This window comes from Etheostoma spectabile, chromosome 11 (assembly GCF_008692095.1).
Source record: "Etheostoma spectabile isolate EspeVRDwgs_2016 chromosome 11, UIUC_Espe_1.0, whole genome shotgun sequence".
NCBI classification, from domain to species: Eukaryota; Metazoa; Chordata; class Actinopteri; order Perciformes; family Percidae; genus Etheostoma; species Etheostoma spectabile.
Genome location: NC_045743.1, coordinates 2,110,731 through 2,134,441, shown reverse-complemented (window position 1 = coordinate 2,134,441; position 23,711 = coordinate 2,110,731). Strand labels below are relative to the sequence as shown.

Sequence of the window (23,711 nt, the reverse complement as noted above, 5' to 3'; positions counted from 1 at the left end):
CAAGGCTATTCTATGTGTTCTATGTGTGTATGTGTGTGTGTCTGTGTGTGTGTGTTTAGGCAGGCTGTTGTTCTATCCAGCTGAACCCTCAAAAGTATAATAGAAAGTTTTCACGCCGCAGCAAAATCTGCTGTCCCTCAAAACCTTTCACTGTGATTCATTCTCTTAATGTCAGTCTGCAGATCCTGCAGTTAAATCTCATCCAGAGTTCAGTAATTAGGAACTTCACACTGAGCCAAATAAGAAACCAGTTAAAAATCTACAATTTAAGCATCTCTGACCAGCCGCCTGCAAGTCTGTAAAATGTCAAACTACAGTCCTGTGCATAAAGCTGGGAGTGGTATATTCTGATATATTCCGTATATACACTACCGGTCAAAAGTCTGGGGTCACTTACAAATTTCCATTCCACTCCATTATAGACAGAATACCAGCTGATCTGAATGGGTGGCTGCTCTTTAATGCAATATCTACATTGCCCATTATCAGCAACCATTCATCCAATGTTTACTAATCTGATATCATTTAAAAAAAAAAAAAACTAATTATAAAAACATTAGAAAACCCTTTTGGAATTATGTAAGCACATAATGTAATCTGAAAACTGCTGTAAATATACATTTTTGGCAACAGAAAAACAAGACGAAGAGACTCAGCTGTTTTTCTTGCCGTTTTGAGTTTTAAGTGGGGGACAATTTTAGTGGAAAAGTAGTTGAAAACACCAAGTGTGAACAGAACCTTGAGTTAATTTATGTTAATTCGCATACGTTTTCAGATGTCAAAACATTACTGTGAAGTGCACAGTTGAACTTTGCTCTCATCTCTGTTGTCTGTGATCTAGTGTCTCCCCTCAACCCTTAGCTGGCCATGTGGTCAATACTGTACACCTTCACCAATCTGTGTGTGTGTGTGTTTGTGTGTGCGTGGCTGGACAGATGGCCATGCCAGTTACTGTGTCACTGTTGGGGTGTGGAGCAGCCAGACCAGCTGGTACCCCCCCACCCACACACACGCAACCCACTGCTCCTTCCCATCCTCCACTTCTCCTCCTCTAAACTCTCCCTTCTCCTCTTCACTTCTTTTTGTTCTCCTCCTCATCACTCCTCCTTCTTTCCAGTTCCATGGAAACATCGGGGGGTCCCCGCTTGATTAGGCAGGATTAATGACAGACTGCAGTGTGTGTGTGTGTGTGTGTGTGTGTGTGTGTGTTTCCTCAGGAGAAAGTGTGTCAGATTGAACAGTCTATCTAATGTTAACCTCTCCATTGCTGCCACTGTTTGCTTTTCTCATGGTAATATTCGAGGGGCTCCACCCACCACAGATGTGTGTGTGTGTGTGTGTGTGTGTGTGTGTGTGTGTGTGTGTGTGTGTGTTGTGGAAGACTGAGGAACATCCTGGTTATGTAAAGCATCTTTCCACCCACTTTGTAATTTGAGAATCAAAAAGCCAAAAGGAAATTACTGGAAATGTAAAAACTAAAGGGGCTTTCAGACAGCTATGCAAAGTGTATGCCTGTGTAGGTCCTACTGTAATCTCATTATGCAGCTACATTGACTATGTTTTAGATTACAATAGAAGTAATAGTTAGAAACATGACACAATTAATATAGAAAGTTTTAATAACCAGGAGCAGAAACGTTGCTTATTGTCCCAGACAGGATGCATCTAAAGTTTGAAGCTTTGAAGTTATGAAACTTGACCCATCATTAACTCATGCAAAGGGTTATGTGAGAGAGAGAGAGAGAGGCCGTCACCCTCTCTCTGCTTGCGGCTGCCAACCTCATGCCGCTGTGTTGACATTGAAAAAATTCGGGGAGGTGGCGACAACCACTTGCTGTCTGAAAGCATCTTATGAGTCTACAGTCCCACTAGCGCTCGGTGAGGCTGTAATTCTCTCAAATCAAACTTTTAGATAAATAAAATAAAGTATTAGAACATGAAAAGCCAGTCACCAAAGTTCAAGAAGATCATGAATGTCTGCACCAAATTTAATGGCATTCCATCCAATACCTGTTGAGATATTCCAGTCTGGACTAAAGTGGTGGAACGATGGAATGACACTGCAATATAACCCTTCTTGGCTGAGGTGGGACACGTCTGAATCTACTTATTTGGTAGTATCATTTTTTTCTTTTTGTGTAAAAAAGAAAAAAAAAGAAGTCATTTTTTAAAATCTGGAATTCAAAGCTAACATATAATTAATTTATTGGAAACTTAACTCATGTAGCTTAATATTAAAATAGGATGTATAGAACATGTGCAGTGAAGTACGGCATGATTCTTAATACTACAGTACTCATCAGTCTCAGCGGCCGTTGCTTAACAAAGATGCCGGACAGAGGCCTTAATCAGACCTGTAGCAAATTCAAAACGATTTTGAAAATATTGTGTCAAATCATAGTGTAAGGTTTAGCTCCAGGTCGGTGTCACTACCACTCACAACAGAATGCATGCTCTCTGATTGGATGTTTCTTAATGAAATGTTGATAGTTACGCTTTACTTCTCTTCAGACTTTTGATCAAAGCAGCAGATATTTTCCAACACAGATGTTCCTCCTTTGCAGTGAGGATTCAATCAGAAGAATTTTGTGAGAACTCCAACTGTCAGTCACCAACACACTATCTGTGTCATTGTGTATTTAGGTGTGTCGTTGTTAAGTCTGGGCTTTTAAATGTTCATGTGTTAATATGACTTTGCATCTAAACGTCTTTGAATTTTGCATGTGTTGTGTGTGTGTGTGTGTGTGTGTGTGTGTGTGCCAAGAAGGAGCTAATACAGTCCCAGCTCTCAGCCAGGATTAGAAGCTTCCAGCAGGTTTCTGGAGGGTTTTATGTCTAAAACCCAAACTAGAGGGAACCCACAACAGCCAATTACACTGTCTCTAGGGCAAATGTGTGTGTGTGTGTGTGTGTGTGTGTGTGTGTGTGTGTTGATCATCAGAAAGGTAGTGCAGGTACACACACACATACAGAGAGAGTGTATGTTAAAGTGGAGCTGGCATGTGGTGCCACTCAATTAGCTGCAACTAGTCTGCCAATAGCCAGAATCCATTTAACTGCCAGCAAAGGGGCATGAGTAGGCACACAAACACACGCACACGCGCACACGCACACACCACACACACCCACCACACAACACACACACACACACACACACACACACACACACACACCACACACACACACACCACACACACGACCTTGAGGAACACCAAACAGAAATGATGATGTGACTTCCTTGGCTTTTGTCCATAAGGAGATTTATTCTGCTTTTATTTTGAAACACAAACCTATCATGGTTGTTCTACCTTTCTTTTCCACTAAGGTCAAACTACAGAAAGGAAAGGAGTCGGTAAAAAAAAAAAAAAAAAAAACTACAGAATTGACTAGTTAATTCTTCCACCACTGGCCAGATAACATGAATTGAAAGCTAATAATAATAAGCCAATAACAAAAACAATGTGCAGATGCATTCGTATGGCTGCCAAAAAAACTGAATCCGTTAGTAAGTGAATTTTAGATTACAACATTGCTTATCATTAAATTGACAACAGTCTTGAACCGTTATTATCCAGGAGTTCAGATAAGAGCTCACCTGAGCTCCTGCAGCTGCTGAAGGAGGGAAATGTTCACGTCCATTCAAGCTTTAAACAGACTCATTTCAAAAAGACTCATTTGCAGTTTTCGGTCTCTAAAGATGTTTCTTTAAGAACTTTTATTTACCTGTGCTTAAGAAGATATGTAAGAGATGTAAACTGAACTACTACATGAGAAGCATGTAGAGCAAACCTGAATAATTTGTCCTTTGAACCTTAGGGCCAACTACCAACTGGTTTGGCTGCATTATCAGGCAACGTACAAACGTTTCCATCCCTCTATTGATTTAAATGAGAAGCCTGGAAGAGCTATTCAAATAGAAATGCACTGTCTTACATTTCTTATCTGAACATGTCTATGTTTTGGACAATTGGAAACACAAAACAAGACATCTGAAGACTTGATTTTGGTCTTGGGAAATTGTGATGGCCATCACCCATTGTTAATTTCTATTTCTAATTTCTATTATTTACCAAATAAATGAGAATAAGGCTTATTGACAATTACAATTCTTAGTTGCAGCCCTAATGTTGACAAAAATGGCCCAAATATGTGACTTGACAAGAAGGCGTACTACTTTTGGAGGACTAAATTGGGGACAAATGCAGGTTAAACACAAGTCCTTGACAGATAAAGTGCATAAATGTCCTGCAAATGTAAAGTGTTTGTCATAGTTCTTGTGTCCAGCGGATGCCTGTGTGTGTGTTTACCTGTCGCAGTGGTTGCACTTGAATGGCTTCGCTCCGGTGTGTTTGCGGTAGTGTCGTGTCAACTCATCACTGCGGGCAAAACGCCATTCGCAGCCTTCCCATGAGCACTTATAGGGTTTCTCACCTGAGGAGAGAGAGAGAGAGAGAGAGAGAGAGAGAGAGAGAGAGAGAGAGAGAGAGAGATATGAGAAGGTGTCACATTTTATTATAATTTCTACATCTAAATTCACGCATCTAAACAACAGCTGTTCACTAATTTACAGGTAACAACCCCTGGCTTTTTCCCGACCCAAACAGATCCCAAAGCCAGGGGCCGGGCAGGAAGACCAGTTTTAATACAACAGCCATTTTTAATGAGCCAATACACTCAATTAGCTGTAAATTAAGTCTTTCAGTACTGTGGCGTGTTAATCATAATCCTAAATTCACGCTGAAATGAATCTCATTTTGTCCACCCCCCCCCCCCCCCCCCACACACACACACACACACACACACACACACACCACACACACACCACACACACACCACACACACACACACACACCACACACACACACACACACACACACCACACACACACACAAACACACACACACACACACCAGGTGGTGGGATCTGAAAAGTAAATGAAGTTCATCCCCCACACTTCACCAGATGGGAAAAGAGATTGTCTATTGTTCTCAGCCTGTAGTTATCTTTCTATGATAGAAAGCCTTCCAGCTCTCTGTGTGTGTGTGTGTGTGTTGTGTGTGTGTGTGTGGGTGTGTGTGTGTGTGTGTGTTTTGTGTGTGTGTGTGTCTTTCAGGAGCCGCCTGTCTTCAGATGTGACGTGATCTTATACAGGCAGTCTGACTGCCTGTATAAGAGTGTGTTTGGGGTATATGTGGGTCTGCAGATAAATCAGAATATACCACCTCAAAAAGTTAGAATATATAAAATAAAATAATGAAAACAAGTAAATAATAAAAATATATAAAAACAAATAATACATTTTCCTTTATGTTTCATTAATACACTGTTTAACAATGCAAGCAAAAATGTTATGAGCACATTTCAAATATCTCAAACTGCAATAAAATTGAGTTTGTCATGCACAACTGTGCATACAGACTATATTTTCATTTTTCACTGAATTCAACCCCCTGCTGCCTTCACAGGACACCTTGAAAAATTTCTTTCCTGGCATGACCTTGTTCGTGCATATAATTGGTGTGTTTGGATGATACAGAGGTATTCATTTTGGTTCAAAACCTGAAAGAGTAAGATTGGTTCTGGGTTTAAAAAAAGGATGATGTTGCATTGCTTTGAGGCAAAAGTTGAATCAAGTTCGATCCAGTTTTATTTTTGTTTCAGAGACCTCTGGGACTCCTACTGCCTCAACGCAGGTGCCCCGTTTAAATGAAAAGGGAGGAAGCGGTTTTGACACTGCACAAACATCAAGCAAACCAAAATCAAATAAATTACATAATTGTTAAATATCTGCAATAGTAATAAAGAAGAAACACTTTAAAACACAGACCTTTCTCCACTGCATGCTCTCAAACTGGCCAAACCAGTGTGTGTGTATGAGAACTGGGGGGTGGTAACTATAATTGGGGTCCTAATGACTCATAATGGTAAGTAATACAGCAGTTTACAGTCAGTGTGCCAGATGTCCTAGCAGCCCCTCCACTCCCTTCACAGCACACACCAATCCAAAACAAAGTAGCACTAATGTGAAAACTAAAGTATTTCACAATATGGTGAAAACATAATTGGATGCAAATAATCAGTTTGTGTTTCCAAGCATGTTGGTTTGTCAGCAGGATTTTTTGGAAAGAAAAATGACAGCAAACCCTGACAGAGAAACTCATTTTCTATAAGTATAACCTGTTTCCAGATCTCTGCATTGCCACACGTGTGGCAACTGAAATGATAAACGTTGGTGGCAAAGTTGCGTCAGCGGCTTGCGATTGGTTAGGAAACTCAGGAACCATTCGTCAACGAAAAACCTCTGAAATGGACAACAGATAAATAATATAGTGGCAACAAAATGGAAACTCAGTTTGATGAGCACGTCTGCCACTTCCGGTGGAAAAAAGAAATCTGCTGTTACTGTTGTTTCAAAAAAATACTTTTTAGCATGTGATCTTGTTACACCTTCTTGAAAAACATTTGATTGCTAGTTGAAAGTTTTTCTTTCGCTTTGATATATGCATATATACAGATGCAGCTTCCTATTTTGATTTTCCTGTCCCCGAAGTCTCCAAAGTCTCCAACCTCACCACACTTTTCTATTCCATACCAACAGGAGAACTAACGGCGTTTTTCCATTGCATGGTACCTGCTCAACTCGGCTCATGCGTGAGGCGAGCGTGGCTGGTTGTCATAGCAGGAAACTGCCGTGACCTAACTCGGCACACACAGAACGTTGAAGGTGTGTTGTTTTTAATTCTCAGCATGGGGCTGTTGCAAGAAGACAAACTTAGTTTCAATAGAAGCTGGAGGCAGCAAAAAACACCCCCGCTGGATAGACTATTTAAACACGGCGGGCTTGTTCAGGACACACCCGTCTGTCGCTAGCAATGATGACGCAGTGAATAGTGATGATTCTCTGCAACCAATCAGTAGTCTGCAGGTTTTCACGTCTCCTTTTGGTATTGTCTCAGCTCACTTGGAACCTTGACTGAGGTGGTACTAAAAAAAAGTACCTGTTAGCAGGTACCAGGGACTTTTTTCATAATGGAAAACCAAAAAAGGCGAGTAGAGTTGAGGCGGGTCGAGCAGGTACCATTAATGGAAAAACGCCATAACTGTGACATGGATTTTCTGAACTTTAATTGCCTTAATTCCCCACCTTGAACCATTGTACCAGAATAGTAGTAGCTATAGAAGGTAGACCTTCACATGGACTAATATCTGAGGTACAGAGCAGCTCTGACAGCAAGGTGATGCAACGGCCAGTAAAAGATTACGTACTACAGGAACATCCAACTGTGAAAGATGCCCCTCTTCCACTTTATTTCCCCCCCAGTTCCATGGTCTCTTTGATCAGAGTTGTATTTCATCCACAGACACAACGTGGCTGCAAGAAGATGCAGTTGTTCTCGGAGTGAATTTATTTCAGATCATGAGCTGCTCTCTCCAAGATTTGCATATTCAAATTCTCCAGTCAAATCTTGTGCAGTCAATTGCTGATTTCCACAACAGGGATCTGGGTTTTGTTGCTGCCTCACCATAGTGCATTATTAGAGACAGGCCTTCTCTGCCACCTCATCTAGAGTTTCTTATTTGTTAGGGGACCAGACCAAATATAAAGCGTCCTCCCTCTCCAAACTAGCCTCTGGTGCACTAGCTTTTGCATTCATTTGGGTTTTGCTATCAAGCGTTACTTTCATTGGTCTTTTTGAAGAGCTGAAACATGCTCTTGGAGGTGTTCTGCCAATATTCTAGCTAAATTAGTATCTACTGTTCTAGCAGTAAAGTGGAGCACCTAATCATTTTACATTGCATTTATAGAACAACACATGCGCTGATTCTTAGAAGGTGAACTCCACAAATACTACACATCAAAGTCTGTTTACAGGTCTTGGGAGCACTCCTGCATATGTAAAAAAAAAAAAAAAAAAAAAGTGCGAGTGGCACAATTAACTGAAATGATGAACTATCATCTGTTAGTAAAGCTGGTTTGGCTCTAATGGTCAATATTTCATCTTTGTTTTTTCTGTAGTCTTGTTACTTCTAATTCACATCCACAAATGTTGTTTAAAGAGATTAATTAAGATGGGAGAGTTCAAGACTGTCGCAACCAATGCAAGACTTTTTCCAGTTACATTTTTACTTTTAATGTACAACAGCTATTTTTGTAAAGGTCCACATTCAGACAGCTGGGAAAAAATGTGATTCTCCAACAGATTCACATCTTGTTCTGTAAAGAACTAACAATCCTCCATGTTGAATCTTCAGCAGCAGTATCTGAATGTGTGAATCCTCCCACACACTCCACAGAGTCCTCGCTCACGACTGAATACAGGACCAATATTTTCAACATACAATAGTAAAGCCCTTGGCAGCTTATCCTGTTGGAGAAATGCTACACTCTCAACCTGTGTGTGTGTGTGTGTGTGTGTGTGTGGTGTTATGGGGTATGAGTGGGGGCCGCAGGTGCCAGACAGGCGGCCGTTTCACACCCGTCTTCTGTAATTGGCCAGGGCACCCCATTTCATTTAATAGGACCCCCCCCCCCCCCCCCCACACACACACACACACACACACACACCAAAGGAATGAAGCAAGGCCAGCTTGGGCCTGACGCCACAGCAACCATGACGCCAGCCAATTATAGCACGGCAAGGCAAGGATGTGTGAAAAAGTCACCTAGCAACTGAGAGAAAGAGAAGGGGGGGAGAGAGAGAGAGAGAGAGAGAGAGAGAGAGAGAGAGAGAGAGAGAGAGAGAGAGAGAGAGAGAGAGAGATTAACAGGCATGTACAATCAAACAGCCACTAACCAATTATGGAAGAGTGTGATGCAGTTGCTTGGCAACCCGAACTGAATGAGCAAGTGGAAGATAGATAGATAGATAGATAGATATATAGATAGAGAGATATATAGATAGATAGATAGATAGATAGAGAGAGAAGAGAGAGAGAGAGAGAGAGAGCAGGTTGGGGGCTGGACGTTGGATTCAGTCGAGGAGTATAGAGTATAGTATAGGGGTGGTTGAGGTCTTGGGAAGTCAAACTCAAGCTGGAGTGTTTTTTCATGTTTTAACCTGTGAACTAAAAATCACATAATTATACTTTACATTGCAAACTATGTGTTAAATCCGAATGTCTTTTTTTGTTTTGCTATACAAGCTTTAGACACATACTGTACAGTACATAAACCATAAAATGTGAACACAAAACTTGCATTAATTGTTGTCAAAATGACATTTTCATTGCAAGGTTATGCAGTGCAGACTTTTCATTTGAATGCGCACCTAATCTACATTATCATTTAATATTAGCATTCACAAAATCAATGCAGAATCAGTGCTCTTTAATAATGGATACAATTACACTGCAAAATTCAAGCAAGTTTCAGCAATGTGCTAATTAATTTTTATACTACCAGTGTATCGAATCTCTCTTGTCATTTAGGGTGTGTTGGTTAAATTTCGATGTGTGGCTAACTGAATGGCTTTGGAGAATGTTACTTCAATCAAGTTCAGACATTTGCTCTTTATCTTTATGAGGACATTCTTTTCTAGTCATGTTTTCAGTGTTTGTGTAGTGTTATCTGCTTGTGATAAAGCTGCTTTTTGTTTCATTTGATTCTGTTTTTCTGTCATTTCGCACTAACGCCTCTTCAAAAAAAAAAAAAAAAGGTTAAACAGTTTTACACATTTACACATACTGAGGACTATCACTCTAAAAATATTGTGATTTTACTAAACCATTAAGCCTGTATGGTGTATTGCTGTCAGCTGGCGTTCATTTGCTGATTGGAGTCTATCTGGTTGTTTGGGGGTTTTTCCCGGGTAAGATAGAACTGCCATTCAACTTTTACACAACCAGACAACTTGTTGTCTGAGTTGTTGAAAGGTGTTTCTTCACTGATGGAGCTAGGATTGCAGTTCCCCCCCCCCCCCCCCGTCTCCACTCTTGGTTCTTCACAATTATATAACTGTCTCTGTTTTGTTTCTGTAATGGAAGCAAATCATCATTTGACAGCAGCTATGTGTATTTTAACCGTGATCTGCAATTATATGCAAATGGAAATATTGTATCAGGTGCTTGCACACTGAGTTGTTGCCTGTGTACTATAGACGAATACTCTTCCACTCCTTTACTATTTCCGGTGCCAAGTATGTAGTTAAGTATACTGTTTTTGACTGCAGCTTGAACAACAAGGACGATACAAATATTAGTGTTTATAGAGATAAAACCAGATCCAAGTGAGTGAGAAAAACAATCAGAGAACCAGAAAAACCTGGCTCTGACTCAGATCAGCTCTGAGTGGGTACTTTAGAGATTTACTGAATTAATTTGTACATCTTTTAATGTTACAACTCTTCCTGTCTGAACATTTTCATATTGCTGCTGCTCAGAGAAATTGTTTTGGATATGAACAGAGGAATATTATTACCAACATTATGTGGAATTGCTGCACATGTAACAGTAAACTCCTGACAAACCTCAGTATAATTATGTTTCTAATGGCCTCTGGTGTGCACAATGTGACAGTAAGTGTATTGATACTGTGCAGGCTTTCTGCAGTTGCTCCTCCCCGTGGTCTCTGCTACGTTAATCCCTCCAATACATGTATGTCCAATGATTTATGGTTATTATAACCCAAAAAGAGGATTAAGCTAATTAAACCACAGTGCTGTGCTTGTAGTGAACACATTGGTTGGGAATATACCCCCCCCCCCCAACATTTATACCACACACACGCACACCAAAGAAGTGGCGGTTTCTCCAGGGTATCTTTTTTTTCCTCAGTGAAGGATTTGGCCTTTAAAAGCTCATCTTTGGTTAGCATGACTCCACTGTAGAATCATCAGAAGATTACAGATTTTGCAGCTAGCGGCCAGGCTACCTAAAAAGCTAGCTGCTCCATTCTGGATTAACTATAATAAAGCTACAGCTGTGGGTTCCCCCGGCTATGCTAGGTGATGGCCTTGAATGTAATGCTACACTTAAAGCTGTGCGATGGTTGCTGGGATCATATAAGCCTGTAACACGCTGGATTATTGATGCCAAGGTTGCCAGTATTAATACAGTAAAAGGTCTGCAGGCTATGTACTGTAATCCTGATGAACACCAAGGAAACTGCTAACACTGGATGATGACAACTGGAGGCCATGAACCACTCCAGATACTGTAAATGACACTGGGGTCCAAGCTAAAGTTGAACAATGCTAGCTCCAGGTGGTGCAGGTCTGCACAGACCTCTTGCTGCAGATAAGTGATGGATTCAGACTCAGTTACTCAACTAAAATCTAGAATTTATTTTGACTGGACAACAGAGAAAAGGATTTATAAGAATGTGTAAATATGTGCGTTTACACTAGTTTCTGTCACTAGCAAAGTAGGGATGTAGCTAGCTCTGAGCGCCAATCGTAAATCAAAACAACCTCTACAAATAATGATTGCTGAATACATTTTCCGACAAACAATTCATAAGGTTTTTATTTTATTTGGTTCAACTAAAAACACAATATTACTCTCTAAATCATGTGCTCTCCACAGTAAAATCATTCCTCATAGTATGGTCAAACAATGTGGAGAGTTCTGACATCTGATTAGCCTCCGAACCCAAACCCAACCCATAACACCCTTACTAACACAGCTCTTTGTATTTATTTGTGTCTTAATGCAGGGCTGCTTTTTTTTGAGGACTCAACTTTTTTTTTTAGGTTGGTTTACTTGTGAATTTTGGTTGAAAAGTCAGAGCACTTTTTCCACAATTACTTTTATTGTTTGTGAAACAAGATCTTCTGTTTGGCATACAGACTTAATTGTGTAATTGATTGAAAAGTTTAGCTTCCATATGAGTGATAACTTGTTCAGAAAAAACAACAACATGCGGTTCAGGTGACTTAATGTGGTTTAAACCAAGAATTCATCATTATCTGCATCAGTCAAATCCATCTTCATTCATGTGTCTCCTACATTAACCCCAAACTCGTCCCCGAATGCTTACACCTTGCAGAGCTCACAGCAAACAGCCCTTGGACACATCAGCCTGGTGTGTGTTCTGTCTGAGGGTCACTGAGAGGGCAGCTGTAGTTAGCAGCTTAAGCTGCATGTCTGACCCAGTTGGACACGGCTGAATTACCAATGTCACTGTACTACCAGTCTATCACTCATCAGGCAATTACTGAGGCAGGGCATTTTGGCCATGAGTAGGAGCACGAGGAAATTAATAAATCTAGAGGATCACCTGAGAAGCAGAAGAAGACGAGCAGACAGCCTTTTAAAAAAACAACAACTCCACCTTCTGATGTTTTCTTTGCAAATATCTCCATGAGTTCAACAACTCACAAGGTAAAGTATCTTTTGGGCTATGTACATGTGCTGGGTTTTAGCCTTACTCAAACCTCCAGGTTAAGACATATTGTCTTAACATGGTTAAGACAATTAACATAGGTTAAGACAATTCTTTAGGACATGGACACATTTTTCCTTGTGTTGGTTCTGAACTCCCGCACATTGGGTGGAAAAAGACTATAAACAGACCATGAGGCAGACATACTAGCTTTACTTTAAGTGTGTTAACGGTGTAGGAATTGTTTTCACTCCTATATATAGTCTCCTAATTCAAGGGCACAGTTAAGTAACTGGAAAAGTTGAATACACTTGAATAAAGTCATTATTTTCTATATTTGTTGCCAAGTTTCACAGACATGATCAGACACTTGGTATATTCCCAGCTGAAGCTCTGTCAGGCCTGTACTAGCCAGCTTTGATTCTTTTTTTTGGGGCACTTTGCCTGCAGTCTGGTCTTTAGCATTCAAACACATGATCAGTTGGATCACTTGGCCAACCAAAAACATCACAATGTTTGGCTATAAAACTCCTTTGTTGTTCAGTACGTATATTGTCCTGTTGGATTGCCCTATAGCTGGGGGACCTTGGACTTATTTCACACAAGCAACTGAGCACAAAGATCAGAAATGACAGTGGCGGTGTCATATTTCACAAATGATTGTTAAATAAATTACAGATAAAGATTCCAGGTTTATTGCATGTTCATGCATAAGGTGGTGAACTTAGTATTCTTTTTTATTAGTAAAACATGTAAAAAATGATAGGACAAGATCTTATGTTGCAAATCTTTGTCAAAATGACTCCATGTATGCAAAGGGATACAAATATTACAGTAGTCACATAATATTGATGTGAATACCCTGAAGATATAACTTAAAGTCAGCACTGTAACCTCATAATCAATGTGCTGAAATAATGTAACATATAGTACTTGTGCTGAAAAGTGGTAATAAATGTAATGAAGGTCCTACCTGTGTGAGTCCTCTGATGTGCCTTCAGATGGGAGCTCTTGGTGTAAACTTTCCTGCAGCCATTAAACTGGCATCGGTGGACTCTCTTTTTGTTTTCTGGTATGTCTCCTCCAAGACTTCCTCCTCCTCCCTGCTCGCTGTCACTGAGGGCTCCTCCACGGCTTGGCGGTGATGGTAATGCTCGTGCTGCCACCAGTTTAGCCGCTCCAAACCCAACTTTCTTTGCCACAAATTTGAGCGTTAGTGTACCGTCCGCAGTCGCGGTCAGTGTTTGTGTGGGCTTGATGAGGTGGCGGCCGAGCTCTGGTGACGATGGCGGTGTAAGGGATGTAACAGCGGCACTGAGCTGTGCGGCACTGACTCCTGCGAGGACTTGGTCCTTTGGGGTGAGGGTTTCAGTACCTGCCTCTGCTTGGGTCCTGCTGGGGTTGGGCACCTGGAGGATTTTGGCCTGGACCTTGGGGAGGGTTATCAGTAGTGGAGGTGGGCTGGGCTGGTCAGGGAGGTTGGGGAGGAGGGGGTCCATCAGGTCCTCGTCGCTGTCACCGCCCTGTATGAAGGTTGGTGTTAAGAGACAGTCCAGCTCCTCATCAAAGAGCTCTGAGAGTCTCTTGGGCTCCGTCTGTAGATACCGCTCCAACTCAAGACATGTCTGCAAGAAAAGGAAGCACATGAGTGAGACCTAAACATACTGTACAAATCTTAGATAGGTATTTCTCGCAACTGAAGTCATACCATCTACACATGCAAGATGCTGTCTCACTGCAAGGTTGGTGACTAAATGGCCTTTAGTCATCAGGTTCATCCATGCTTCAGCAAGTCCATTTTATTTATATACCCCGATACACATCAGCTATATAAACACCCGTTGACTAACATACAATCATATTCAAACATGTGTAGAGGAATTTATAACGTCACCAATCGTATTGTTAGTTTGCTGATACCTTCGTGCCAGCACCATTTACTTCAGCTATCATAGATCATACATAGATTATTTTTTGGCATTGTTGACTTTGCTGTTATTTAATGTTCATGTATACAGCAATCTCTGATCTCAGTACACCGTCATTGTGTATGTAAAAACAAATATGTTAGAGGATTTGTTGTTGCTGCTCAGATTCTTTAAGAGGAAATAAATGTTCACTTCCTTAACGTGTCTCTGACTGAAACAGTAATCCAGCATCGACTACACTGAATTGCACTGCAATGCCAAGGACAGTACCTCTCTATCATTGTTGAACTTGCATGACTTTCCATGGTTTTTGATCACTCAATGGAGGTGTTAGTTCAGAGCTCATCAATCAAGTCATTCAACCATTGGCTACCCTGGTCATGGGGACACACTCATTAGAAATTGGCTCCGTAGCGCTACTAGAGGTCAAAAACTCCAAAGGGAACCTTAAAGATAGAGAAAGACCATGGTTGTGGTTAAAAGAAACAAAATCTGATCATAAGTCAGGATGCTAGGATCTGGAACAAAAGCAGCCTCCCATGTCAATGTCACATGCCTTGTGTACAGCCATCCACAATTTAAGGACGAGTGTAGGATTGTTTGAACAAAAGATCAGTGTAATTTCTTTCAGGGGTTTTCTCCCAACTACAGTGTGTTCAGAGCCACTATTTACTAGTCTATTTCAATTCTAATACGCACTGCAGGCTTTATATTTCTCTGCAGATGTTGACCATGTCACCTGGCACATGGCAGTCCGGAGAGAGGAGGGATTTAGTCTGTGATTGATTGCCGCTGCCTGGCCGAGCTCTCCGGAGCCCTGAACTGTGGAAGCCTTGCCTGTTTCCCTCTGCTCACCCAAATCATCCAGCCATGGAAGTTATATCACAAGATAGAGGAAGGAAGTTGAGCGAGATGATGGAGGGAAAGTCAAACAAAGAAATAAAAGAGAAGGAAGCTAGATGAGATAAGCTAAGGGAGAAAGAAACAATCGAGTAATTCTACAATTGTTTTTTCAACCTTTTGACTCAGAGACAACAGAGACATCTTTGCATTGTTCATCCAGTTCCAGTTCCAGTTCTGGTGGCAGAGCAGCATCACCACAGTTGTTCATTTGCTGGGGCTTCAGTGCCTTGGTCAAGGGCACTGGCATCATCACCTCAAGGGATTTGAGCCAGAAACCTTTAGGTCAGTAACCTAATTTTCTAACCTCAAGGCTAAACATATACACTTTCATGTCCTCTGTAATTCCTGCCCCTTCTCACTTGAACCACCAACTGCACTTCTGAGGTCTACATGGGACTTTAGTCGAGCCTGCTCCTGCTTTGATCTCTTACACCTGCAACACAGGTTTTATTGAACTCCTGTCTGCCTTGTTCCACGGGGGAAATAAGACACATGTAGCTGTTATAGCTGATCGTAATGAAAAGAAGTAAAAGTGAAGTTTCCACAGCTGTATGATATCAAATGTGGACTAAAAATCTAATGCTACTAAAGGGTACAAAGAGTGCCTCTTATTGTTTAAATGGTTTTACAAAGGAACAGATGCAAACCAGATGGTGGAACATCAGATTTTAGAGCAGCAGTTTTAGTAAATATGGACACAATGAAACTGTTAAAACTTATGGCAAAATAACGTGTCATTAATCAATTCATGGTTAACCCCAAAATAATGACATATTTTCCATTATGACATGTCATCCTGTAATGACAAGGCTAACCACTAATCTGACCAATAGGAGTAGCGATGAATTTCATGAAAATTCTCACCAAAATCTGCTCCTGTTCCCTTGAAGAAACATATGTTGGGTCCATGGATTTTAAATGTTTGTGGATCTGCCTGTGTGTTCCCATAATAAAGACTTTTGTATGTACTATAATAATGAAATCTTCACCAAACCTCATTAAAGTTGTTGCCAACTGTCAAACGTATAGTTTACGTACTGTCCAACCTTGATATATCATCACTGTAGTGATCCAACTGGATTTAACTTTCAACTTTAGGTTTACAGTTACAGTTGTGTGGCAAAATCAACAAAACTATGCAAGTGGTTCATTAAGTAGCAAACATGATCCTTAAATCACAAAACAGATCAGCATTGAACACTGAAGATAACAGTGAAGATAATCACTGTAATTTTAAGACTAAATATCCAACAAGTGTGCTACTATTCCTGGTCCAGCCATAGAAATGGCATTATAATGTTTGACCAGTCAGAAATATTTGAACTTTATCATTAAGAGAATATATAGCATATGTAAATACAGAAGAGCAGATGATTGTGTAAAACAGGTTCTAAGTTGTTGTGTTTGAATTATTTTCCTCTCCAGGAAAACAGTGTTCAATTCTTGGGTAGTAATCTTTAAAATCTATAGTTGAGTAAACACATTCTCTTCTGGTTTTTGTGATGTTTCTTTTGTCAGGAGAGAAGAAAGAGAGGAGGGGAGAGAGAGAGGAGGAGAGAGAGAGAGAGAGAGAGAGAGCAGGCTGCTCTGTGACTGTCCACTCAGCACTTTCTTGCAAGCTACCTGGCTCGAGCACTATCCTGCAGCATACCGCCTTTGCTGTATCTATTTGAAATTGAATTATTTCCTCTGTGTAGCCAAAGGCCTTTGGCAGCTGAGGGTTCTCATCTTGATCCTTTAGCTCTTTCCACCTCTGCTACTGGAGCAAATTATAGACACTATAGAATTTTGTTTTTCTTTTTTCTTAGCCACATCTGGTTGACTTGGTCCATTCAGACCGGCCAACACTGGAGCTTTACTCTGCTCAGCCTCAGTGACGAGACAGACAAACCAACACATTTAGTCTGAACTTCTGTTGAGTGGTGATAAGCTGAACTTTGCTCTCCCTCTCCCCCCCCCCTTTCTTCTTCATTTTAAAAGAATATCTCTTTTCCTAAGAATATCCATTTGCATATGAATATAAACTGACAATATCTTTTTAGGAGGGTAACACTGTTTCATAAGGAAACTTGAAAATGAGAAGCTACGTGTACAGAAGCAAAGATGACGCCAAGTAACAATATCTTTTGCAAAAGCTCATAGTCCTGAGGAAAACTCTCGGGTTAGCCTTTTGACCACTGTTGCCACAATTTGTTAGCATTGGTATTCCTTTGAGTAGTCCTGTGTAATACAATATCTAATCAAGCGCGCTAAAGGAGGCTATTATATCTGTTTAAATTAGATCAGTCATTGCTAATGCATCTAGAAACCAATATTGTAGATTATCAAGCAGACATCAGGTTATCTAGAGTGGAACTTAAACAGCCAAATGCTTTATTTCAGGGCAACTTAGCTGCATGGTTTGGATAGTAGAATGATAAGTACGCTGCTCTTTGATCACTCATAGTTATATTAACAGAGTCTCAGAGAGATTACAAACCCAACCAATCATGCAGGCCTCTAAACAAATGTGGTTTCAAACAAATAACATTCAAAAAGTTAATACAATGAATGCTATCATTCCAATTATGCACCGTATTATAAAAGAACAGTGTTTAATGTTGAACCAAGTTTATCCCCACCAACGATTAACTTATCAAACTTAACTCATTAGGTTTGTTTTAAATTTAAAATTCTCTCTCCCAATCAGTGGTTTAGAAAATATCATGTTTGCAGAAGTACTTGTTATTGATTGGATGGTAGGTGTCAACTGTTGTAAATCAATGTGGGATGTATATTAAATTAAAAGTCACAAGTGTACCATTGAGGTACATCTGGGTAACTTGGCCATCTGCCTAACACAGCTACAGATTCAAGATACTCTGAGGATGTAAAGGTCATCAAAAGGAGTACTTTACTAGTGCACTGTATGGATAACATAATAAATCATAGTCAGATACAACTACAGCTCCATAAATATCAGCTCTCTTTGATACAGTAACTGAAGCCTCTATTAGTGATTTCTGACAGCACACTGTACCATTCTTATCCCTTGGACTAGAAATCAAAAATAGAAAGGTCTGTGTGTCTCTTAGCGGGGGCTGGACTGTTGCTGGGGATTGTGGGAGGTGGGCGGGGAGGACAGAGGGTAGAGAGAGCCTGAGGCTGTAGAAGAGGAGCGAGCGGCAATCAAACCCACGGATGGCAGTGAACACACCGCCTCTGACATTACACGAATAACCTTCTCCTTTGTCTGTTTCTCCTATACACAATGAATATCAGGTAACAATGAGTGTGTGAGTGTGTGTGTGTGTGTGTCTGTCAGTTGGCTAACAGCTCAGACTGATAGCATGTGTAGGGCTCACCTCCTGTCCCCCTGCTCAGTCCCACACCGTATGGAGAAAGGTCACATCGACACACACACACACACAACACACACACACACACACACACCACACACACCACACACACACACACACACACACACACACACACACACACACACACACACACACACACACACACACACACACACACACACACACACACACACACCACACACCACACAACACACACAGCCAGTAACACTCATTCCCGTAAACACATTTTGTTGACTGACTGTTAGAACGTTTCAACACACGGATGGACACAAATATATCCTTAAATCATCAGTACAAACACTGAGGAAGAAGATTTGCTTTACCGAAAAAAAGTCAAATCTACAACACAGTGAACACAACAGTTTTCGGACAGAAGTCAATAGAGACCCTCTGCAGCAAGAAACATCCAATCAGAGAGCTTCCGATTCAGTTGCTGGCAGCTAATGGCTGGCTGAAGTTAGAGGTTTATCTATGTAGAAAAATAAAGGAGAAATAAAAAAACTAATGCTGCATTCACGTCATCTTTGGCAGAATAGGATGAGTGGAAAAAAATCCCATTATTCTGACTTGTGAGTGTGTTTGCATTATTTTGAAATAGTTACCTTTTTGCTAGCCCTGTAGTCATACCAGATACATGCACATACGAACAAGCAAACCCACAAATACATACTGCATAGCTGTATGTGTGTTAATAATGGATTTCATCTGGATTTAACCGACAGCATTGGTGGCTTGGCAGTCATTTGGCCTCCAGTTTGTTGACACTTCTGTAGTTGTTTTCAACAATTGGGAGATAACGTAGCTGCCAGACATTCCAAATTTCCCAATTGAATTTGGCATGAGGTTCAGTGTTTTGTTCCTGATTGCAATGATGAAGTGTTCAGAATATGGCAAATCTGTGATTTCACTGGCTGGCAAGCTTCTTCACAGCCACTGAGGCTCATGGGTACTCTAGTGTTAATACCTAACATACAAAGCAAAAAAAGGATTAAAAGCCAAACTCTGTATTATTGTAAAACCATCAGGGAGAGTCAAGTGTTGAAGACAGAATTTCAAATGACATGGAGTTTTAATTTCTAGTGAGGAAACACATGTAGAACCAGCTGCTCTGCCACTTTACTCTCATTTCTATTGGTTGATCTGTGTAAGAAATCAGTCACCAATAAAGACTATTACTCTGTGTTTATATGACAGCGCACATGTACAGAGACAAATTGCAGAGGACAGTTGCAGTTAATGTACTAATTTTACAGAATTATGTCCACTGTGATAATTTCATGGTCTTCAATGTTGCATGATTTAATTATGTAGCTGTATTAAGATCAATGTCAAACAAGATCAAAAGCAAATGTCACTCCACAGCATAGCATATATCCTTTATCTGAAGGCACTACAGGTTCATATAGTGATTCTACATATACTATATTTGGTTGTGATCCATTTGTGGATTTATTTCACACTTTCATACAATTCAATTGATTCAGTTTTATGTATAGTATCAATTCATAACAAGAGTTATTTCAAGACACATTACAGATAGAGTAGGTCTAGACCACACTCTGTAATTTACAAGGAACCAACAGTTCTAGTAGTTCCCTCCAGAGCAAGCGACTCTGGAGGGACTCGCAGAGCTGAAGATAAAAACAAAGGATCCATCTTGTCCTTCTGCGTACTCTGTTCCCTCAATGGACGCTTCTTTCCCTTTATATTTTGAGTGTTTGATTTATATCTCATCTAAAATAGCTACCGGTGGCGTGCAAGGTCCTTTCTGTGTATGTATGTGTGTGTGTGTGTGTGTGTGTGTGTTTGTGTGTGTGTGTGTGTGTGTGTGTGCGTGTGCATGTGTGCGTGTGTTCGTGTGTGTGTGTGCTTGCATGGGTGTGCATGCGCGCAGCCTGCTGAAGTCCATTAATAATAAATGCAGAGAGCAGAGGGCTCTCTGGATGGAAGCGCTAAGAGCTTTTGACAGACAAAAGATCATTGAGGATGGAGCTCAGCAAACAGACTGAAGTGGGTGGTTCAGCAGGAGATGCTCCATCTGTGTTTGCATGCACACAGTTATGTGTAGGACAATGGTGAAATTAAGCCATTTACATGATTCTGTAAAGTGACACTTCCTATAATGGTCTGCATCACATGTGCTTGTTGCTAGAGAAATGACTGAACAGAACATGAGCAACATCAACAGCTTTCATTCTGCAATATTTTAACACAGCCACCAACCAATACTTTTTAAGAAAGTAAAAAAAGAAAAAAAAAAGAAGGGTACTAAACAGTCAGCAAAATTAAAGAATGGTTTATTGCTAAGGCCATTTGGTCAAAATTAAATGATTTAATAATATAGTAATAACTATAACAATAGCGTACAGTATTTCACGGGTAAATTGCTGTTGAATGACAAAAATAACCACCAGATGGGAAAAGAGTATTTTACAATAGCTTTCAATGCACTGCAAGGCTACCGATTTCAAGTGAATGCACCATCTGTGTTGTTTTTCCAACAACGGCAGCTGCACACTGCTTCATGTCACATTGTTTTCCTCTAGAGCGAAATACAGTCCCACTTTACACTGTTAATAGCATTTTAACTGTGTTTAATTCAGATGCTAGCTAACGCTAGGCTAATGTTAGCTGCTGTCGAGTGTAGTGTTAACTAGCGTCACGTACAGTGATGATTCTGTTGAGAGATGCTTCTGCTGTTGAGAGAAGCTTTTTAACTTAGCTTTTCCGTGCTCAGCCACATGTTAGTTTTATTGTATTTATGAGAGAGTGTGTGTGTGGATGTTGTTGGTGGGTCTGTGTCTGTGGGTGTCTGGGGATGCATTTAAGTGATGGGGTCAATTGCTTTTAACTATAAAACATTTGTGCTACATTTTAAATGTATGAAAATTTTTTGGGATTGATTGATTGACTGATTGATTGATTGATATCAGTGGCACCAAAATCCGAGTTGCTATTCGGTCCGGTAGATACCTGTTCATTAAGGCGTCATAGTCATCATACTGTCTGTCTGTAAAAATCCCAGTCTGCTCTGATTGGTCAGCGTTCCTGAGTCTTCTGCTTCTGCGCACTCGGCATTTCTGCACCGTCATTGCAGCAGAGCCGGGAGCTGGAATTGACAGTAACGGCACTGTAGTGGCACTTTCTACCTATGAATAGTATAGTTGTGATACTAAAAAACAAAAGTCCTAACAGCTCAATTAAAGGCAGCATTTCTGATATGAGCTAATATGAGCTGTGAGCATTTTTCTTAGATTTAGCGTTTTGATATGCGGTATTTCCACTACACCTCAACCTGGTTTGTAATAGAAAAAAACATGGAGATATAAAAGTTTCAAATTAGGAACAAGTTTCTTGCCATACTCTTAAGATTAAAATGTCTCTGTAACATCGGACAGACAGACAGATGAAGAAGCAGCAGCAGCAGCTCGGCCAGTAGGAGATACATGGTGGAAATATTGTGATGTAAATGTCAGGTATACGTTAACAGTGGAAAAACAGCCTTTTATACACACAGATGGGGATTTTGCTCATGGAAATGCTTGATAAGCTGAGCATTAGTACATTTACACTTCAGACACAGATCAGTCTGGAAAAATGAAAACTACTGGGGAAAAAGAACAGTCCAGCTCCTGCAATTTGTCCAAGCCTGATGGATCTATCAATAACCCTCCGGGTTGTCAATAGACCATTGCATTATAAAGCAACATATATGTACAACTAAAGTATATTCAGTTGGTAAACCAGTAAAATTGATTTTGACAGATTGACAAAACCAACCGTTTGGGTAGTGAGGTGATGCTTTTAATGTTTGCTTATGTTTTCTTTTACACATGGGTTTTTCCAGATTGTCTTTTTTAAAACACTGTGTGAATCTGTGTCTAGCAGAGTTGGTATCACAGACAATAAAGTTATCTACTACGACTACGACTACTACTACGACTACTACTACTACTACTACTACTACTACTACTACTACTACACTGAAGAGTAAATCTAAATAAATGGCGGTCAGAACTCCAGAAATCGAAGTCTTCGATAAGGTTTAAGAGTAGCTGTGTTTCTCCTCATCGGGTCTCCAGCCTTGCAAAGTGTTGGCTGGTTAGTTTGTTTACAGAAACCATAGCAACGCACAGAGCTGACCATAAGCCTGCGGTGAAATCCCTGATTGAGATGCATATTCCGAATGTGCCGTATACATGTCTTAATTGGAAACTGCTATCTTGGGAAAAAGGCCTTATTTGCAATATCCAATCGGAATATGCTGTTTACATGATCTGTATCAAATTTGTTATACTGTCATATTCGGAATAATATTGGAATATTGGTGTGCATGTAAATGTAATGACTGTATCTTCCGCACACTATTCTTATTCCTCGTAAATATAGCTGTGTCACAGTTGCATTCATGTAAACCTCCTCACTGACTACAACACAAAACTGATGTCCAAGTATGAGGAATCAGTTTTCCCTGCAAGCTGCTGTAGAAAGCCTCCTTGAGAAGATCTCATCTCCTCGAGTCTAATCCTTTCAGTTTGTTCCTGTCTCTCTTTTTATTCATGTGTGCATTAGAGAGTGTTTTCCCTCAACATTATACAGCTTTTGGCTTCAAATTATGTTTTTCTCCTCGCTTTCTCGTACAAATAGGTCCTAATTAAAGTGCTTTGGCTTCCATAAACTGTTCTTTGAAGCTTTACCTCTTGATGTATCTCTCTCTCTCCACACAGCGGGCTCTGATGGCTAATTAGCCACTCAAAGGAAAAGGCAAAAATAGGCTCTTTATCCAGCTAATTTGCTTATGCGGCTGTGTACACGGTAGATGTGTGTGTTTGTAAGAGTGAGAAGAGCATAATGACTTTTAACTGATGTGTGTGAATATATGCAATGCCTCACTATCAAACCGGTGCCATTGGCAGCGACCTGCCTCCCTTTATGTCTGAGTAGGCATCAGTGCTGCAGAGTAGATGTGGGTTTGGTGCTTTGTTAAGAGAGTAAAGTGCAGTTTGTATGAAGCTGCCTGTGATGATGTTGTTTGACTTACTGAAGCAACGTCTGTGCCGAGCCACACTGAGTTACAACCACACACCTCCTTCTACCTCGCAGTGCCACATCATTATTCAATCATTTTTAGCTCACATTTAAACTACAAATTCAATGAAGGCTACACATTAGAAGTCACAAGAAATGTTGTTGCCTCTA

General features: G+C 40.5%; 1 protein-coding gene across 1 annotated transcript in view; it reads right to left on the bottom strand.

The window, feature by feature from the left end:
* The window catches only part of klf7b (Kruppel like factor 7b), a 73,354-nt gene that overhangs the window by 9,908 nt on the left and 39,735 nt on the right, over nt 1-23,711 (bottom strand). Inside the window, exons 2-3 of the mRNA XM_032529691.1 lie at nt 13,296-13,947; nt 4,308-4,431 (exon numbers count right to left, since the gene is read on the bottom strand). Of these exons, the coding sequence (XP_032385582.1) occupies nt 4,308-4,431; nt 13,296-13,947 (776 nt within the window). The remainder of the gene's footprint in view (nt 1-4,307; nt 4,432-13,295; nt 13,948-23,711) is intronic.